The sequence below is a fragment of the Stegodyphus dumicola genome, chromosome 6 (genome assembly GCF_044657685.1).
Source record: "Stegodyphus dumicola isolate Sdum_Otavi_A_Nest chromosome 6, ASM4465768v1".
Lineage (NCBI taxonomy): Eukaryota > Metazoa > Arthropoda > Arachnida > Araneae > Eresidae > Stegodyphus > Stegodyphus dumicola.
In genome coordinates this window covers 144,117,770-144,140,344 of record NC_140773.1, presented here as the reverse complement: position 1 = coordinate 144,140,344, position 22,575 = coordinate 144,117,770, and the positions used below count along the sequence as shown (strand labels likewise).

The 22,575-nt window shown below is 36.0% G+C and overlaps 1 protein-coding gene across 1 annotated transcript in view; it reads right to left on the bottom strand.

The window, feature by feature from the left end:
• The window catches only part of LOC118196388 (uncharacterized), a 310,238-nt gene that overhangs the window by 70,178 nt on the left and 217,485 nt on the right, over positions 1-22,575 (bottom strand). Inside the window, exon 4 of the mRNA XM_085818940.1 lies at positions 12,246-12,370. Coding sequence (XP_085675066.1) covers positions 12,246-12,370 — 125 coding nt within the window. The remainder of the gene's footprint in view (positions 1-12,245; positions 12,371-22,575) is intronic.

Genomic DNA, 22,575 nt, shown 5'->3' with positions numbered 1-22,575 from the left:
TTCAGAACTGGCCTCTCTACAGTACACGCTCTAGATAAGATCAGAAGCCACATTAACGATAATAGAGCCAATAACCGGCACACGGCGTTTATATCACTAGATCTTCAGAGTGCCTTTGACTCCCTCTGGTGGCCTGCAATCAAGCAGGCCCTCAGGGAGGCAAAGTGCCCCAGGAATCTATATAACATCTTCAACGATTATCTGGACTCAAGAAGTCTCATAATCGCAAACAATAGTGGTGTCTATACAAAGAAGCAGGAGAGGGGCTGCCCACAAGACTCTTGCGCGGGGCCCCTGCTTTGGATAATTACGTTCAATGCGCTACTGCAACTCAATTGGCCTGACCACACCAAAGTAGTGGCGTATGCCGATGATGCGGCACTACTAGTTACTGGCCGTACGCGAGACGAACTGGAGAGGAACGGCTCCGCCACTTGCTCCAAATTCTATGACACGTGCCAAAAGCTGAAACTCGTTATCTCAGCCCAGAAATCTACGGCCATGGTCATACCGCGTCCAGGTACAAACCCCACGAGACGACCTTGTATTAAGCTAATGGGCAGAAACTTGAAAATTACCAAAACGTTGAAATACCTTGGAGTCACGTGGGACCAAGGCTTGACCTGGCTACAACATCTACAAGAAGTCAAAGTCAGAACAGCTAACATTGCAAAGAAAGCCAGGCAGTTTCGGGGACAAAACTGGGGGCAGAACCCTTACATTCAAAAACTGCTTTACTTGACGGTTGCAGAAAGGATTGTACTCTATGCCTCAGCTATTTGGGCACTACCAATGAGCAGCCGTAAAATAAAAGCCCTGTCAGCAATTCAAAGACCTTTTGCTCTCAACATTAGCAAGGCATATAGAACAACCGCGACAAATGCAGCACTTGTGCTTACCGGGCTCACACCCCTTCACATCAGTGCCAAGTTAGAAGCAATATATGAGCGGGTAATAAGATTAAAGGAGAATGCTGCACTCGACACCACAGTCTTCAACACGCTGCAGTACGAAACACCAGGCAGCACACTGCACGTGCACCCAGCACATAAAAACTCGGGCATACACGTCAAAATAGCAAAGAGATCTACGCAGCGAATAGAGGATGTACCAGTCGCCTCGCAATTCTACACAGATGGCTCCAAACATGATAACGGAGTGGGTTGTGCTTATGCTTATTATGAGCATGGTACACTTCACAGTCAATGGAAAGGTCATCTTGCAGCTCACAATAGTATCTTCCAGGCGGAGGCCATAGCAATTGAAGCGGCAATACAGTACGCACATGACATACAACTTGCACGAACAGAAATCTGCCCAGACAGCATGTCAGTGCTGCAGGCATTAAAGAATCATCATCACACATCTCCCATAATCCTGCAAATCCAACAGACATTGCATAGCAACCAGCAATCTAACATCAAGCTAAAATGGGTAAGAGGCCACTCTGGGATCGCAGGCAATGAGATGGCAGATCAACTGGCCAATGAGGCAGCAATCAACAATAATGCACAGGCTGTCTCAGCACTAATCCCGCCGTCATTTTTAAAAAGACAACTAAGAGACATAGGGAATAAACAATGGCAACACGAATGGGAGAATGGAGATATCGGCAGAAGGACTTTCGAGTTCTACCCTGTAGTAGATAAAGAACGCTTACAGGCCATACCCCCTTTAGTAAACTATATCACGGGGAATGGCCCTTTTCCCACCTTCTTTTATAAGCGTGCTATTTCCATGACAGAAGCGTGTGTGTGTGGGGAAATTGGCTCCCCCGACCACTACGTGTTCAACTGTAGCCTCACGACGAGCCATCACCTGCCATATCCCACTACGGATATAGTACCTTACAAGAGGTTCATCATCAAACACGCACCTGCGATAAGAAATATATGTAAAATTATACAACAGCTGAGCGCTCTAGGGCAGGATGTCTGCCAACCAACATAGGAATAATAGCATACACAGCGCAATAATTCTATGTCTAAAATTGTAAATATGTAAGTGTATAAGTAACTGTGTAATGTACGTAATTTAATAAATGAGTGTAATACGTCATACTATGTGTACTTTTAACATAACGTAATCGGTAATGTAGTCATTAGCGCGTGCCCCATGTGTATTATTTTAAGTAACGCATATATGATTATAAGGCAAAGTATGTGTGCCTATCTTGTTATATATCATAATGTCATTTAAGAAGTAATAGCAATAATGTAAACTATAAGTAATCCAGTTATAAAGTAACTTAGCAAGTTCGCAATACCATTAGCTTAACGTAGTATACAGTCAGGTTATAACTCTAATAAGTGTAGATTAATGTCATGCATTATGTATGTGTAGTCTAATGTCATGTGAAGTGTAAGTATGTATGTACTAATTCATGCAAGTATTATGTATAAGTTTAATGTCATGTCATGTCATATCATGTATGTAATGTTATGTTTCATGTATGCATTATGGCCTATAAACACCCAGGTCAACCATTAACATAAGAATCTGGACAGAACCAATGTCAAACTGGAATAGCCCTTGTATGGCCATGTAAACTTTTTCATGAAGGCTCAGTAACTACCGGTGCGCCCTTGTGGGACCCCACGGAGTTCTTGTATCTATATAGGGGAGGGCGTGGGACATATGCCTGTTTACCTCCGTTAAACACCAGGCGTCCCCGTCCTCCGTCACCTGTCACCTGTCACCTGTCACCTGTGACAAATGACAACCAAAGGGACCATCACTCCTGGTTGTCGGCCTGTCTACCAGAAGACAGTCAGGTTGGTATCATACCGCTGTACGGGGCGTCTCCAGACTCGCCTTTGCTGGTCATCGGGGCTCAGTTCAAAGCGGGACTCATCACTGAAGACTGTTCTACTCCAATCAGTGACATTCCAGTGCGAATGAGCCCGACACCACTGCAAACGAGCTTGACATTGCACAAAGGACAATGGTAGCCGGCGCAATGGGCGCCGTGACCTCAGCCCCCTTTCTGTAAACCGTCTATGAATGGTCCTTGCGGTCACTAAAGCATTAGTTGCACGTACAATCCATGATAATGATGCGTTTGGGGCTGTGAGTGCCGCTCTGACGATTGCTCGGTCTTCACGTTCTGTCGTTTCTCTAGGGCTACCGCTTCCTTCTTGAAGCTGTTTGCGGCCATGGTTCACCCATTCCTGCCAACATCGTCTAATAGTGGCATCGCTCCTGCTCAAATGTCGAGCTATTCGTCGATAAGACCAACCGGCTTCTTAGAAGCCAACTACACGACCTCTCTCAAATTCTGACATCTGCGCATATCGTTCGCGCACTTCTATGCGAGGCAAAGTTACTGTCTACCAGAGTACACGGAATGAAATTCATGAAGAATTTATGACTTGGAATCGGAATTTTTCCTCTTAAATATCCTGCCGGTTGCGCAGATCAGATGGGCTGTAGCGACAACCGTCAATTCATTGGCAGCCAAAATGTAAAATTTTGCATTTTCATTCGAAACGTGTATGCATATCAATTTGCTTTATATCTTCTCGGTGCGTCGTAGTTTCAGGATATTTTATATTAAAGGAAGTATAGGATGTTTCGTATTAAATGGGACAAAAAGAAAGCATACCTATAAACGCTGTAATTACTTTATTTTGATAAATCAAATTTACACTCAAATTATTGTTATCCGAGTTTTTATAAATGCTGTATGTATGCCCCTCCAGTGACACGGCAGATACTTATTCAATTTCCAGTTCCTGCCACACTCGTGATAGAATATCCTTTGTTAATGATTCGAGCACTTCAGTTATCCACTACTTCAAGCTACTGTTGGCCTGGAGAAACGGATGCACGAACACTTTGCCTTTAACAAAATCTCCTAGTAAAAATCACAAAGGGTTAAATCTGGGGATCTGGGGATCTCGGGGGCCAACAAAACAATGGCAAATCGTTTGACCCAGCACTCTCAATCCAAAGATGAGGCAGACTGTCGTTCAAGTACTGGCGCACGCTTTTTATGCCAATGTGGTGGAGTATCGTTGTGCTGCAGAATGAAGCTGGGAACCGCTTCCTCCAAATGAGGGAACAACTACTCTGATAGCATATCTTGGTAAATTAACCCATTAATTTTTTAATTAATCCCCCGGATTTTTCTACAAAGAAAAAAAAAAAAAACCCAAAAACTTAACTGTTAGAAATTGAGCAGAAAACGTTCAACTTTGTAGAATCACGCTCACATTCCATTACACCATATGGATTTTCTGTGCCCCCAAATTGTAAAGTTTGGCGATTAACTTCGGCAGAAATGAGAAAAGTACCTTCATCCGTACACAAGTCTGTTCGCGAAACCATCTATCTACCTTCAGCTTAGCTTATAGATTCTCACAGAAAGCTTTACGCACCGGTTTTAACGCCTGCATCATCTGAAAGGTGTATGGCCGGAATTGTGAACGTCTTCGTAACACACTTCCAAACCGTTACATGAGGCACACTGGGTTCAGAACTGGCACGACACGTAAATTTTGTGGGACTTCGTAAAAACATTTCACGAATTTTTTCTAACCACTTCGGTTTCTGTTGCTGTTAGTCTTGAGCTGGTTTTCTAACAAAAGCAACCTGGTTTCTGAAATTGCTTCTCCCACTGTTCCATGTTGTGACGATGTGGTGGTTCTTCATGAAAAATCGTATGCAAAAATGTCTTTGAACGACGATATAAGGCTTTCTCCTGCATAGATGGCGCCATTTTGGTTAACAATGCTTCTAGCGGTGATTTCTGAGAGATATTTCACCGTTGCCAAATAAAACTTGTATAACTGCAGTTTCAGAATTAATTTATTTCTACTATGCTATTCTTTTTGTTCTATTCAATATGAAACACACAGTATAATAATACCCAATATTTAAACAGTTATTTTTACCTTCAAATTCCCACACCTCAATCCAATTCAATGTTTATGATATGTTCTGAAGAAATATGGTCAAAGTCTTCTCTCCCAATAGCAGGTACCAAAACATACTCTTAGAGTCATCGTAGAAATTATATTTAGAAGGTTTGGAGAAATTCTGGAACGCAGAGTGGTAAACATCGCATCAGACAGGTGTTCATGATGTTTTAATTAGCTAAAGTAAATTGATGTTTTTATCCCAAATGTAATTACATAGTTCACATTTTACTTTAATGTACTACAGAAGTGGGATTAAAGGGGAAAAAAAAAATCTGAAAGGTTTCAGATTTTAACGGTCACTCAAACGAGTTTTTAAGGTTTTCGCGCTCTCGCTGAGCTCGCAGTCTACCAGTCTGCTGCTACACTCACTCCTACTAAACTATTTGTTCTTCTATTTTTTTAGCTTTAATACTAAGCGTTATTTTCCCACCTCCTCTTACAACATATACACAAAATTACACAGAACAGCAGAATTACAAAAACTTTAAAAGCAGCGTAGCAGTATACGTTTAGAATTCCCGATACGGCATTAAAGTGTTGGCATATGTATTTCTGACTTTTTTCCGCTCCCCCCAGTCTTTTCTCCGTTCATCATACCAATATTAAGCTTTCTTACTGAAACGGCTTTACAAAACTTTTTTGTTTGTTTGTTTGTCTTTTTATTATCAACTTTTTGTGCATTTATTTTATTTATTAAATATCACATTATTGGCGCTTACTCTACATAAAATTCGATTCAACAGCAAGACCACAAAATATTTAAAAACAGTATATCTTAAAAATTTCCAACAGACAGCCTCGCGTGTTGGAGATAAAAATGTTTTAATCCTTACAGTGTTGCTACTGCTTACTTTGAAATCGTTCAGTTTGTTAATCAAAAATTCATTAAAGTTTTACAAAATATGAAATAGATAATAAAACAAATTCGAAATTAAAAATTCGGGTTCCCAGGTACTAATGTTCGGGTGAAAGAGTACGTTATTCAGAACTGGATGGCTGTAGGTACCGTTGTTTTTTCACAATGAGAGAACCCTGCATACATTCAAGCAGATTCTTCATTATTTAATTTCTTTAAATATAATACAGGGCGATAATATTTGGTGACAACAATCTGAAAAGTGAAACGACGTTTTTAGTGATTCGAGCCTAATATCCCATTCGGGAATAAAGTCACTTTTAAACTAAAAATGCGTAGAGGGGGGAAAAATTAATTATTTTTTTTAACAGCAATAATAGATATGTGGCTTTAATTTTTTTTAACACTCTAGCAATCTTTTCAGATTACCTCCTGTCACCGCGGCAATACTCCGAATGAATAAAGTTCTTCTTTTTGATAGATTATGAGGTTTTACTTGATCGGGTAAAAGTTAATTTGTCAGAATCCCCTAACAGATGTGAATTGAATTATCGCTATGTCTGAAAGTAGCTACGAAGGCAGAAAAATGATTAAATAAACCTCTTTATTTAAACAGAACTTAGAACAACAATTCACGTTCTTATGCTAACAGTATCAACGACAGCTCGCGGTGATGTAAGTAAACAGAACAGTCAAATTCAAGTCAAAGGGGACACAATTACACTGGTGTGCAAAAATTAAGGACGAGACGGTTTTTTCAATATAACTTTGTACAAAAGCTTTCCAAGTCAACACATTTAATACCGTAAGATCCCCAATACGTAAGGACATGAGTAATGTAAGCAACACTTACTAAAAGAGAAATCAGAGGGATAAAAAGAAGCTTTACTGAAAAACTAGCATGGAGTGTAATGCGACTGAAGGCCGAAACATCCCTGTGATGGGTGTCCAGCAAGAAACATCCGGTCTTTAATAGGGAATATGATCTCCTCTGACTGCCAGGCAGGTTTCACAGCGTCTGCCCATGCTGAGAATGAGGGTGTCAATGAGTTGTTGAGGCATTGCTGCCCATTCGTCTTGCAGCGCCAATCGAAGTCGTTACTGGTGGTGAGGTACGAGCTGCCAAGCGTCTGCCTTGAAAATGCCATACATGCTCGATGGGATTGAGATCCGGAGATCGTGCCGGCCAATCCATACGTTCAATATCCTCACTCTCTAAGAGCTGTTCGGCAGCTACTGTGCGATGACATGGTGCATTGTCGTCCATGAAAAGGAACTGCGGACCCATAGCGCCTCTAAAAAGAGGCACATATGGAAGACGAATCTCGTTACAATAACGGGTCCCGTTGACTGAACCTGCATCGAAGATGTGAAGGTCTGTACGACTACCAAGGATGATGCCTCCCCAAACGAGAACACCGCCACTTCCATACCTGTCCCTTTCAATGATGCTCGAGGGATGATTGCAGCTTCCCCGCTCTCTCCAGATGAGTATGCGATGAAAATCGCTACTCAGACTGAATCTGCTCTCATCTGTAAAGAGTACTCGTACCCATTCATTGTCTCTCCAATTCCGGTGTTCCCGGCACCACAGAGAACGCCTTCTCCGATGGGCAGGCGTTAGAGGAACACACCGTACAGGGCGTCGTGCAAACAGACCACCACCATGTAGTCTTCTGGCCACGGTAAAACGCGATATCGGTCGTCCAGTCGCCTGTGTCGTGTGTCTAGTGATTTCTCCCGCTGTCTGCCGCCTGTTTCTTCTGGCCTGTAAGGCAATATACCGGTCATCTGCGGGTGTGGTTCCTCGTGGACGACCACTACTAAACCCCCGGATAGCTGTTCCTCTGGTTTGAAATTGTCTCCAAAGTCGTGAAACGATGCTGTGAGCAATTCCGAACTCTGCAGCCACACTTGTCACACTTCGGCCTTCCTCCAACTTCCCAATGATTCGAGCTAGGTTAAAAGCATCCAGATGTCGTCTAACAGATTGATTATTCGCCATTTCTCGCTGAGGCAGCAACTCGGTGTGATTTTAACTGCTATACGGCGTGCAATCTCTTTGCCAGAAATACTGATCTTACACCGACAACATGCTTTATACTACTCAGACACTCCCCCATTACGTCTACCTGCATATCTCCGCATGTGCTAGCGTACATCACCTTACTTAATCTCCTGATTGGTCTTTCTGTCCGCTCTGCCTCTTCGTTCAGCTGATATGCTAATTTTTCGACTTCGTCCTTAATTTTTGCACACCAGTGTAAATTTTACTCTAAGCTGACTCAGTAACTCTACAGTGAGTATCAAAATCAAATTGCCGGCAGCGAATATTCCGCAAAGCCAAATAATTAAAACCATCACAGCTGGCAGGAACGAAACGTAGTGTGTACGCGCAGGCCAGAAACACGCTCTCTCTTAAAATCCCAAAACATCGGTTTAACTCATTTGTATTCTGGTGAAGAAACATAAAGCAGAAATTATAATAAAGGCTGAAATTATAAACAACTGGCTAATTTAAATAATAACCTTACAAGGTGTACAAAACATGAGCCTAGACAATGTAGCCTTCGATACATCAAAGAGATCCGCTGTCCTGGTAAAAGATACATAAATCAATGCCTCAATTATTTTCCATAAATTTTCAGCGTTTGAAGTCACTTGTTCGTCACTTCACTCGTAGCTGTTACTGAAACTCATCTCACTCGTCTGATGATAACATTAGAACAAGTCCATGAATTTTATCATGGCTAGGAATGTAGAATTGCGTCTGTCGTTGGCATGAGACTTTGGCACTTAACTGGCTCGTATACACTTTATACATTGGAAAAGCCCCAAAACGCCAATGCAATCATCCCGTTCGCCGGGAGTTGAACCCTGGACCACACTACCAATGTTTGCTGCTCGGCCACTATCGGGCTTTTGACATTTAAGAGATGAAAGTATTACTATGCTGAGTTCCATTTCAATTTCGAAGAAGAATCCGAGGGGGCCAGTTCCAATGGTCTTCCACCCTTTTTTCACTACCACCAAGTCACCCGAGAGAAGTTTCAGCTTCCCGTGTATTTTAAGTACTTTTCCGCACAGAAATCAGTATACAATTAACTACATCCGAGCCTTTTCCGGGATTCTAACCTCGGCCAAATGGGTGGCTTGGCAAATGCGGTCAACAGCAGGAGACTGACGTTAATTACGGAAGGGGAAAGTAAACGGCTGTGTCGGGGATCATAAGGGAAGATATATTTTAAAAAAAAGTGTTTTTAGGTCTCATTCAGCATCAGTATATCATTAACGTAATTAATGAAAGCCATTTGAAACCAAATTAGGATTTGCATTAGTAAATTATAGTTAAGAATAATGGCCCCCATTGTTCTGATTATTACTGGAATAATTTAAAGATTAAATCCGATAGTATCTTAAGATGTTTTTGCAGTTGGAAAAACAAGAATATAACTCATTTTGATTCACCTTTCTTTTCTTTATGAATGACGAATATCTGTTTGCCATACACGTGATCAAATAGGGAATAAGTGTTTAATCCGTAAGATTATAAGTATTGATTAACATTTCCTATAACTACTTCTAATTAAGGCTTCCTAAGAGCAACTCCCTTAATTTTGACTCGCAGCTTTTAATTGTAGACTAGGATATAAGCATAGGATCTACCTTTAAACAATGGGATTTTTTTTTAAACACTGTGCAATGACAATGCCTAGTAATAATAGTTTTAGAGTCACTAAGAATCATTTTCTGGATTCCCATACTGATTTTTTTTCCAAGAGATATTAAAAGTTGCAATTGACGAGTATGAGCAATGCATAATACATACATATATAACGTAAGCATACCATAAAGAAAAATGAACCCCCAACAAAAGCTGATCGACTGCTATTGAACTCTAAAGAGGGGTTTATCAGAGGGAAAATGGCAATTAAAATCAATTAAAATTCCATTTAATTGATTTTAATTATTTATTTACTGTATCGATTTATTACTTATTGTAATGGATTGGAATATTTGAATATGAATTAGCTGAATACTTAAGAAAAATATTATGACTGCGAGAATCGAGGGAAAAAAAAAAATCTTGAATATTTGCTTTCTTATAGAATGCAGATGAATTCATTTTTACTCAACGAAAATCAAAATTTAGCAGCTAATTAATCTGTCCTGTATCGAGCACTTTAGTTCAGTGATCCGTATTAATGTGCGCTTTTTTTTTAAAAAAAAATTAAATGCTTCAAGAATAATTAGAAAAGGGCATAATTCTCTTCTCACCCTTAAATTCTTCAATAAAAAAACTGCATTTTCAGCTATAACCAAGTGAAATAATTTTCTAAATATAATTCAGTGTAGAAAAAAATAAGATACATAAAGGTCTAGGAAATGGAATCAGCGTTGTGATTCTCTTTAAGAAATATGGTGAAGCTTAGCAAAAAGTCTACGAAGTGAAGTAATTCCGTAGAATATTTTCTCTTTATGATTAAATTGCACTCAATTATACTTTATAAACGACATGTAAATACTATTTAATGTATATGTGTGTATGTGTGTATGTGTGACTCACTAGCGGCTGAGCTGTAAAACCGTTGAACTCTGGCAGGTCGATCCGGGGTTCGAATCCGGATCGACGGGGATGGCTGTGTTGGCGTTTTCGAGGTTTTCCCCACGTGTAACGTGCATAAGAGTCAGTTTTGCTTAGAAAGTTCTCCACGAGGCACCCTTACCCTTAGGCAAATAGCCGTCGAATGCTTTGCTATAATCAAACAAACCAGACCAAACAATAGATATATAAATAAGTAGCTTAAAAACTGCTATATTTTAAGTATACTTATCAAGTAGTATTTCAATATATATAATGATTAAAAGAAAGGAAAATTAGGATCCTAACTGATTGTATAATAATGTAATCCCTATGAAGGCCCTAACAATTCTTTCTCACTTAAAGTCGTAACGCAAAAAGAGAACAAATTAAACTTCAGATACGTATACAATACTGAATCTAATACAACAAATACAAAATATAAAAATAAATTATATATGTACGAAACCTAACTAACTATTTATATTGATATTACGTAAATATACGTATGGTAATGAACATTGTATAATAAAGATATTTTATACCTTGTTCTATATTTGGTTCCATTTATATATACCTACACATAGATATATATAATTTAAGGATTCCATTTAAGGATTATAGTAGTAGTTAATACTACTACATATAAAACACAAAAGTGCATCAATAATGTATTTTTCAGTATTATTTAACTTCCTTCTTAAGAATTTTCTGCAGTCTAGTTTGCGTTATTTTATTCATAAGTCTCAAATAAAAACAACTATTGTTTATATGTCATTAGAAAATTAACCAAAAAGCAGCGACCACAATGTAATTGAGAAACAGTCCTTAGCCGTGAAAAGGTTGAAAGCCATTCGATTATGACTATTATCTCACATACTCAGCTACTTCGCATACATGGAACATAGCATTCGAAATGAAAAACTCAATATTTACTACAAATTCATTCGTGTAACAAATATCTGTCTTTCTACACCTATGGCTTTAAAAAAAGATGTTAATCTTAGAGTTTATCATTAAGTAATACATTTTCATTGTACAAAATTGCATTCATTCGAAGAATTCAATTTGTATTTTCCTCTGTATAAAACTGAATGTAGAGAAGTTAGATGTTTAAACGACCCCCAAGACCACAAGCAAGATTATTCCCTACTTTTCAGCCCCCGCTGTGAAAACAGGGGTTCTAAATTTACGACCTGACCGCATATAAGGGTATTTCGCCAAATGATACGGGAATCAAAAACGCTTACCACCGTACTTATCACGGCGATGCTGTTATTTGGTTTGGTTTATTTGATTATGGCATAGCACTTAAGGGCTATCTGCCTAAGGGAAGGGATGCCTTAGTGGAGGACTTTCTAAGGGAAACTGAGTTGTATACACGTTACACATGAGGAAAACCACGAAAACGTCTATGCAGGCAGCCCTTTTGCCGGGATTCGAACCCCAGACCGAACTACCAATATTCAGCGACTTTACAACTCGACCGCTCGTGGGTGGCTCTTATTTGTAAAATTCATAATCATTTAGCATTTCCAATCAGAAATGCATAAGCTGGTTTGAATTTTGGACGCTACATTCCTCATATGTTTTAGTTTCACAGTCCAACTCCTGTAGATTTACTGTTCATTCACCAATGATATAACAATGAGAATTTACAAAATAAAATTCGCAGTAATTAATCACGAAAAAAATTGAATGGCTTGTTTTAGAAACGTACGTTCTATGTTTATTGCGCTATTACTGTTCTACGACAACCCATATGAAATCTCGACATAACATGAATTTAAACGTGTGTTTCTTTCTCTATGTAACTTTTTATTTAGAGCTTTCCATTACACTGACGTAAATATTCAAGAATAATAATCTAAAATATTATCCTCACTTTGCTTAGATCTTTATCTCTAGATTCCAACATACTTTCTAAATGTCTATAACGAGCTTCAGTTTCAATTAATTTGCTTTTGACTCTCTCGAATTCTATCCTTTCCTCCTCCATGATTTTGCCACCTGAAATAAAAACATAAACTCAAAGAGTTTCGTAAGAGAAAATTATTCATCAAAAGGCAACATTCATAATCAATGTGTCATTAATACTGACTTAACAAGCAATTAAAAATTAATTAACATATCAGTACATCTCATCAGTTTCGGACAAAATATCGATTTTGAGTTTTCAATATAGTATTAAAGTTGTATCTTTTTTGTTTCCAATTCTATTGAAAGTTCTTTTCTGTTTTATTTAGAACCTAAGTGAGAGCGTTGAACCATTACTTGGCAGTTTAAACTTGAAACTGAAAGTTGTGTTCCGCGAACCGAACGTTCAAAATTACTTATTTGTAACTTCATTTTAGTCCTTTTGTTTTGTCACTTTTGTTCTCCCATTTTAGTCCCTTTGTCCCATAATAATAACAGCAGTTAATGAATTTAATTTGTCCTATAATAATAGCAGCAAAAGAAAGTAAATATAGAATCCAATATTTATTATCTAAAAACCAGATTAAATTAAAAAATAAATAAAAAAATATTTCTCTTAATTTTTATTTTGTGAAAAATTATGGAGCCATCGTTCGACACTGCTTCCAGCATAACTTGTTGAAGTGATAGAAACGTATCATCCAGTGTTTCGGGAGGAATATTATTAAGTACTCTATGGTGCTTTTTCTGCCAATAAGGTTATGTCTAAGTTTATTAAGTTTTCCTCCATAATCTTTGCAATGGCGTCCACGCTTTTATTTTTTTGTCTTCATTTGCCAGTAATTCCCAGGTGAATTTAAATATTCACTTACTACTATTATTATGGGACAGATGAAGTATTATACTGATGGCTTGCGTGGCTGGCTTCTAAACTCGTTATCATAAAAAAGAAAAATGTGATGATTTTATAAATAATGAACTTAATCATTTTATAAATTTATTATAACATATAATATTAATGAGTTCAAATAGTGTATTTTCATAAAAATATTTACGATTCTAATTAGACATCTCGTGATTTAAATGCATTTTTATTTAAATAAATCAGATAAGAAACAGTAAAAATATTCTTAAGAACTGAGTTTATTGCTTTTAAATCGTTTTGTTTGTTACCGAATATCAGATAGACTAAACTTGAAAGTTAAATATCTTACGCTTTACTGAATAGTACGCTGGTTGAGTGGAAGATAAAAGTATATTTTATTTTGGATAATGTCAACACATTCTTTTAAAAACCGGAATTTGTTAATTAAAATTGAAAGATTAATATCTTATATTTTACCGAATGGCAACAGCCATGTGCATTGGTGATATAAACTGTCAGTCTCTTTAGTAGAAATTTTAAATGACATAGCCTTGCCCATTAACGCAGCTAGAATTTTGCCGCCCCTTTTGATATACAAATAAAAAAACTAAAAAATGCCAAAATGACATACAGGGAAATAAATTTAAACTTTATTTTTGCAGTAAAATGTTATTCCAGTATTTTAAAATTATATTATTATATTGCTTGTTTTCTGGTCTTCATAACCTGGCTGATATATCAGTGGTCTGCTTCATTGCTCCAGCTGCTGTAATGTAGACAGTATAGAAAGATTTCTTAAATGCAAAATAAACTTTGGATTTCTTAAATTAATTTTATCTAGAAAATTCTTTTCACAAATAGTACTTACAACTGTCAGGAATAAATAGCTATACTGAAGAAATTTCTCAATAGTATTGCAATACTTCGGACTTCGTCCTGGAGATTGCATTTTAGAATGAAATTGCAAAAGTTCAAAAAGACCGCATGTTAACGTTCTTGTTTCCTTTTTCCTATCAATGATGTAAATAAAACTCTGAATTATTCCCTTAACGAGGATCATAATTTAGATAACTCATTATTATTAATATCACCGTGATCACCTTAACTTACTAATGTCACCGTGATCATACTTTAATATTAGTAATTTTCATTCAAAAGTTTCCACGGAATAAAAAAGGTACAAAGGTACAACAGCAGTATGTAGCTGTTGTAATCTCGGGTTAATTTATTTTAATACGTTACTTCGAATAAAAGCTACTTTATTCCTTAATTTAATTCGGACTGCAATTCAGAATCACATAATTCTTTACACGCCTCCAATATCCAGCGAAAAATTCCGTTCCCAGAAATGTGCTGGTCACTAGCACTGGTCTTGCAAATGGTCCCTCTTTTTGTAGGGATTTTTGATTGAGACCAGAGAGCAAAGAGAGAGAACACTGTGAAGGATTTTTGACTGGAAGTATCATTAAACAATTACTAACCAAATCAAATTTTCACTCAATTCAGGAAAAATTCATCAACCAGCAAAGAAATTATAAAAGATCTCAAAGAAGTATAAAATTTTAAACCAGATATATATTACAATTAGAAAAACAGTCTCTAAGATTTTGTCTCGTTTAAAATTTAAATCTTTTATCAAACTTTCAAGAAGTTTATTTAAAATATTATGCATTACGTAATTTTGAAAATTGCTAGGATTTTTAAGCAAAACGTGGCAGAATTTTACGTTATGAACGATTTCACTGCAGTTCCATTCAAAAGAATGGCAACAAAAGCTTCTTGAGCAAGATTTCATATTGAAGTTTGTAAGGATTATGTTAATTTTATTAACAGTTAAATTTTAAGTTCCTTTCCTGTCAAACTCTTAACTTCAACTTACTACTTCCGGCCAGAACGTAGTTTTGGAATCATTCTGAATACTTAATGAGGAGGAGCGGTGATTTCGCGCGTCTTCCTTTTGGTTACTCTCTCTCTCAAAGCTGTTATTACGCTCGGCCGTACTCAGGCCCTTGATAAGCTTCGTAATCAAATAGAGTTAAGGAGCCAACTCGATTAGAATCTTCATAGCTTCGGCTTTATTTCTTTAGTTAATCTTAGTTTTAGTTTAATTTTTAGTCTCTTAAGTTTAAGCCCAAGTGTCGGCTTTGATTGTACACTCCAAGACGGAGTTTTGTTAAATCTTATTGGAATAATAAACCCTTCCCTCTTGTTTTTTCTTGTTACACGAACTTAAGCGATTATTCGCTAACTAGTTCTTAAGATTCTATAGTAACTGAGAAGTACATTGAGAATCTTACAAGTTAACTCGTGCGAACGTTCACGAACCAAGCGCTTAAATGATTTCATAATAATTCAAAACTGCTTCGAAAATTATTTTGTTTAGCCATTCTAGCAATTGAAAAAATATTGATTCACAGAAAGCAGCAATTTTTCTACTCTGACAAGCAGGCATGGGTAACCATCCACATTAATCTTTGCTTTGACTTTTACTTTAATCGCCGAAAAACCAGTGTGAAGCTTTTCTACACTCTACACAAAAAAAGGAGGGGCGACAGTTCTATATTTCTCGTTCTACTGGGCCAATCGACAAAATTTAATTTTCGTTTTTCACGTTTCGGAAGCGTGACTTAATATGTTAGATTTATATACAACATTATTCTACCATACGTATTTTGACACAAAATCGGACCTTTCCGGAAATGACATACCGATTTTTTTCCATATTCCGATTCTATGTCTCAAGTTATATCTAATTATTAAATTTTGTAAAATTTGGTAAGAAACTTACTGAGAAATTAAAAAAATTATCTTGGCTATTTCTTTTTAGTTTACACCAAGAATAAGTCACTTGGCGAAATTCTTAATTTATAAAAACCTATTTTCCTTTTACATTGTGCATGAACAGGAAAAAAGGTGTATCTTTCTTTTCTTCAAATCATTGTAACAAAATGCGTAAAGCACATTTGGCGTTACTACCGCTTATTACAAATTTGCCAAATTTCAAAACGCTCTTATTTTCATAAAGACACGTATATCTTTGGAAATTTTGAATAAAAAGCTAATTTTTTGCTTGTATACCTAAGAAATACGTCTACTTTAAGATGATGGTAAGAAACTTATAGATTACAATTCAAAAACATTTTTCGAAAATTTATGAAACTTACTAAAGAATACAAATTTAAAAAATAAATCAGAAAATATCAGGATTTTATTTGGATTGAATTTCAATTCCGATATGTGAGAGAAGTAATCGAGTACGTTTAATAAAAAAGAGAGATTAATATATATATATATACCAAATTCAATTAGGACTGAGGAGCTGAAATTTTGAGATTTTTAAAAAATTACTCATGCGATTTTTTACAAAACTTGACACTTTGGCATAATTTGAGTCCTAGAATCCAAATAGGGGAAAAAATTTGTATGTCATTTTATAAAAAGTCACATTTTTGTGTTAGAACAATGCAATATATAAAATGTCGCACTTTCGAGACATAAAAAGCGCAAGTTAAACTTCGTCAATCGGCATAGTAAAACGGAAGATAAAGAACTTATCTACATTTTGTGTGTGTGTGCAGAGTGTACATTTCAATTATCCAATTCTCATCAAATAGATACAAAACCAAATCTATAGGACTGTACTGCACAGAGGTCGTTTACGTGTTTTTAGAACGATTAGGATAAAGAATTAAAAAAAAATGTTTTGGAATAAAATTTTTGGCAACTGCTTGTTATTTGAAATGACAAATGCCATCTGTTATTTTTTTTTAATTTATTCTTTTTTCAAAATCTCACATACAAACAAGCTGCGGGTGGACGGATATGTTTTTGCGCTTTACGAAGAGAAATAATTCAATTCCATAATTCAAAATTATTGCGAAATGCATGGTATTAAAATTTCTACGTGCTAAATAAGCAACATTATTAAACGGAAAGGGAAAAACCGACTACAATCACTACATCAGAGGAGCGCACATGGCCCGGATAAAGAGCTTGACGCGTTTTACACGTCTCTTGAAAAACATTATGATACTATCAACTTGCATCTAAATGTAATATGAACGGTGAGTTAAAATCTCTTATAATTAAAAATTTTGAAAAATTACAATCTGCTAATTATCGCGAAGCTTGAGTTTGAAAACCTCTGTTATGAGACATTCTTATGCTGAGGTGGTATCGCCATCTAGGGGAAAAAATGTAAACAAACAGTCAAATGACTGTAATTTTCTTGTTTCGGCGGCTGCTGAATTGGAAAACTTTACATCCCTTGATGTTAAAAAACTTTTGAAGGAAAAAATTAATCCTACAGAAAAGAAAATAGGTATAAAAAATATTAGGACGATTTCGAATAACAGAATTTTAGTGCAATGCTCTTCCTCAACTGATCGTGATAAACTAAAAGATGAAATCAACAATAAACCTGAACTAATTTCTTCTCTTCCAAGACAGAAAAATGCTGCTCTACTTATTAAAAATGTGCCAAATGAAATTGATGATAAAGATGTATTAACTGTTCTCTTTGATCAAAATCTTGACATTTTTTATGGCAATGAATGTATTAATGACATGAAATTCTGTTTTACTCTTAAAAAATTCCAAAACTCAAAGCATATCGTTGTCGAAATGAAACCCGAGCTATACAGAAAATGCCTATCTTTAGCGTATTTGCATTTTGAGTGGTCGGCTTGTAAAGTAGAAGAGTTTATCATAATAAATAGATGTTTTAAATGCCTTGGCTATAATCACAAAGGAGCTAACTGCAGAAGTTCTGTTGCTTGCTTTAAATCTGCAAAAGAACATAAAAGTGAGCACTCAAGAAACCCAAGCTTGTGTAAATTGCATTCGTTATAATAGCAAAATCAAGGATGTTGGCAAGAAAGTTGATGTCAAGCATAAGCCTTTCTCCGAAAATTGTCCTTCTCACATTTTTATGAAGAATAGAATTATTTCTCAAATTAATTATGGCTAAACTTTCCCATTTCTGTTTTTAAAATTATTCAACTTAATCTTCATCGTTCGAAAATGGCTACTCAGCAGCTTGTTTTAAATATGGAAAACTCTAACATTGATATTGCTCTGGTTCAGGAGCCTCACTCTTATAAATGCTCTCTTCCCAACTTGCCTTCCTCTTACCGGGTTTACTTTGATGCTAATAGTGATACCATTAAAGCTGCTATTATTGTACGGAATCAAAAGCTGTCTACTCTGCTTGATATTAATAATCTTGATTATAATAGTGTTTCTTCATGTTTCTCTCAATACTCATGATTTTATCTTTTTTTCCTATTATTTTGAACCTAATAGAAATATCGACTTGGATTTGCATAAAATTAATGTAGCATTAGCTTAAAAAAATTGTAATAGATTGATTTGGGCTATAGATGCCAACAGCAAATCTGAAATTTGGCATAGTCCAGTTTCAGATTCTCGAAGGGTTAAACTTTGTGAATTTGTAAGTATGAATAATTTGTTCGTTCTAAACGAAGACTGTGGTCCTACTTTCTGTAGTACTCAAAGGTCAAGTTATATTGACATTACGGTTGTGGGATCTGATCTTCTTGCAGATATTTTGTGTTGGTGTCAACCAGATTATGAATCCCTTTCTGATATCTGTACGATTAAGTTTGAACTATCTGTAGCTTCTAATAACACTCTCTATGATAGAAAAAACAGTAAAATTGTCTTCAGTGTAAAGAAAGCTAACTGGAATATTTTTTACAATACATGTAAGCAGTCGATTGATGAGTTTTCGCAGTTTATCGAGTGCTGTACGGATACGCATGCATTAAACTCTCGACTAGAAAATTTTGTCTCGATTCTCTATAACGCATCCAAGGCTTCCATGCCTCTAAAAAAGTCAAGGGTTCATAAGGTACCTTGGTGGACTACTGAAATCGAATGTATGAGAAAGCAGGTTAACGCTGCTAGACCAAGGTTTCAACGAAATCGTAACCCTACTCTTAGAGAGTTATATAAACAAAAATATCTTCACTTAAGGCATAGTTACAGCTTAAAGCTTCAGGATGCAAAGCTTAAGTCTTGGAGAGAATTCCTAATGAGTATAAATGAAAGGAATGTTTCGAAAAAAATATATACGAATGGTATAAAGAAAAATTTTATGAAAGGAATTGAAGTCAGTGGAATTTATCTCCCATCTGGTAATTGTACAAAGTCGCTTGAAGAAACTGCTAATGAGGTTCTTAACAGAAGCTTTCCCACGGACCATTTTAGCACAGATAATTCGTTTCATAGAATGATTAGGGCTGAAGCTTCGTTAAATTATGTGGCTAATCCAGATCCTCCATTTACTATGTCAGAAATTAATAATGTTATAGAAAAACTTAAATGCAATAAAGCTCCTGGTCTTGATTCTATTTCAAACGAAATTTTGAAGCAAGTTCATAGAATGTTTCCAGATTTACTCTCCAAAATCTTCAATACTTGTCTGAGGCTTGGTTCATTTCCTCGTTGCTGGAAAACAGCGATTGTCGTTTTAATCCCTAAGAATAGTGGTCCTCGTATCCCGCATTTAGATAACTTGAGATGCATTAGTCTTCTTCCCAGTTTAGGAAAATGCCTAGAAAAGCTGTTTGTTAATAGAATTACCTGGTTTTTGCATAATAAAAAACTTCTAAATACAGGACAGTTTGGTTTTACCCCTCATAAGAGTTGTGAAGATGCTCCTTTGTACTTAAAAGACATAGTGGACGAAGGTAGAAGAGAAATTTACGCACAGTTTTAGTGTTTCTTGATATCAAAGGTGCTTTCGACCACGCCTGGTGGCCTGGGATACTTGTTTTTTTAAGGAAAGCTGGTATTCCGTGTACTATTTACCACCTTATTAAAGATTTTCTGCATGACAGATCTGCATTGCTCTCCCTTGGCCACGTTTCTTTCTCCCGCATTTTGGAAAGAAGTTGCCCTCAAGGCTCGGTTTCCGGACCTTTATTGTGGAATTTAATTATGAATGATCTACTCAATAGACTCTCACATTGACCGAGTTGTAAAACAATTGCTTTTGCTGATGATCTACTAATTTGCTTTCAAGAGAAGTGTCCCATTACTCTCTTTAATACGGCTCAGAATACCCTTAATATTATTTCCAATTGGTCCAGAGAACAGAAATTGGAATTCAATCCTAATAAATCTAAAATTATGATAATTAAAAGAAAGCATGTCAGCTATACAAACCAACAACTGTACTTGGATAATACCTTACTCGAAACGGTGAATGAAATTAAATATTTAGGCGTTATTCTTGATCATAAGTTTTGTTGGAAAAATCATCTTATGTATTTATCCAATAAGTGTGAAAATATACTTAGAGGACTTAATCGTGTCTCTTGCAATACTTTTGGTTTAAAATCTAATGTTATTGATATGATTTATAAGCAGGGTATTGTCCCCTTTATTTGCTATGCTTCTAGAGTGTAGGGAACAGCTTTAGAAAAGAAGATTAATTCTCGTATACTTCGCAGAATTCAAAGAAGAATTTTACTAAGAGTTGTGCGTGGCTACAGAACAATTATCTATGAAGCCTGTTTCGCAATTTCAGGATTTCCTCCGATTGACCTTCATGTTTTGAATGACAAAAAGTTTAAAGATACCACCATCAGCAAATTTATGTTCGATACCAAGGTGTTGTTTGAAGATCTTCCTCATCCTGCCAATCGTTTGCCAATTCAAACTATCATTTATGACAATTCTGTTGATGATAATTTCCCTCTTGTGTGTTATACAGATGGAAGTAAAATTAATAATCGAGTTGGATTAGCATATGTCGTTTTCCATCATGGTTCTGAACTGGAATACAAACTCCTTAGAATTCCGAATGAATGCAGTGTTTTCCAAGCCGAATTACTGTGCATTAGTGAGTCAATTAAGTGGATATCTAACAACTGTTCGCTATGTGCTAAATTTCTTATTCTCACTGATTCTCTTTCATCCTTATATTCTCTTGGGAATATCTTCTCATATAATAAATTAATTGTCACTTCCCATTCTCTTCTTAAAGACCTTAATAATAAAGGTGTTGATGTTATCTTTTTTCATGTACGTGGCCACACTGGCAATCTAGGAAATGAAAGGGCTGATTGGTTGGCAAAACAAGCTACACATCTTCAAGTAATTACTCCAATGATACTTCCCAAGTCATTTTATAAGAACAAAAGTAGGGATGATACAATACTCGAGTGGAATGAACTATACAGGAATTCTACTACTGCCTCTTTGACTAAACTTTATTTTCCTTCCATTCCTCACAAACTGAATAATAAACACTTTTTTTGCAATTTTGAAGTTACTCAATTTCTAACTGGACATGGTAAATTCAATTCATATCTGAAGAGATTTAGATTATCTAGTACAGACTTGTGTTCATGCAGTTTCGGGGGAGAGCAAAATGTCGAACATTTGTTGTTCTATTGTTCAAAGCTCAAGGAAGGACGAAAAGAACTCATTTCTAGGTTAAACTCTGTGAATATTACATTTTCTCCCCCTCTTCACGTATTTGTCAAACATAAAATGGCTTTCTCTTTCTTCTGTAAATTTATCTCTTACGTATCATCTGTGAATTTGTAAGTTTATTTTATTTTGTGTTGTGTTGTGTTGTTGTATTTGTTTGCTTTTTTACTTACCTCTGTAAGCCTTGTGTAATACTGTGCGGTGCACAAAAATTTAACATTAAAAAAAAATCACTACATCAGTCATTACTTCTACATGGAAAGAAGACTCGAAATGAATACCCCCCCCCCGAAAAAAAGGTATATACTGTTTCTAGCGTTTCTAAACGTGATATCGTTGCTGACGAGAGAAAGTCCGGCGACGTAGAAATCAGTTCCAAAATCTAAATATATCTGTAGCAACAATAAATAAAAAAATGAACCAAGATTTAACAATTGAAATGAGCTTGAAAAGCTTGATGTTCACTAGCTTTTACTTTTGATGAAGCAAAGTACGGAATATTAAATTATATGCATTTCTTCCTGCATTTCATTTAATTATTTAACACTTATTTCCGCGAAATTCATTAGAAATAGATTTCTCATTCAATTCATTCAGTTCTCACTTCGTCGCAAGGAAAAAATATATAAAACTCAAAACATCTTAATTAAAAATTGAAAGATACTGAAAAGCGCAAAAAACCAAATACAGTCAAAACAATTTTAAACAATTTTAAAATTAATATTACAGTTTATACGCAAAAACAAGAAATTCGGCCATCGGGATAGAAGACGGATTTTTCGAAGCACAAAACTAAAAGTTTCCTTTTGGTCCCACTCGGCAAAAACACACTAAAGGTGCAGAAAAACTTAAGTATTCTGCTAAGTTTCAAATGTAAATAAATGTGTCTGCTATGGTAAAAAAATTAGTCTTACCCGCACTTAAACATGTTTTAAATTGTCGACAATTCTACAACTATTGCATGCAGATT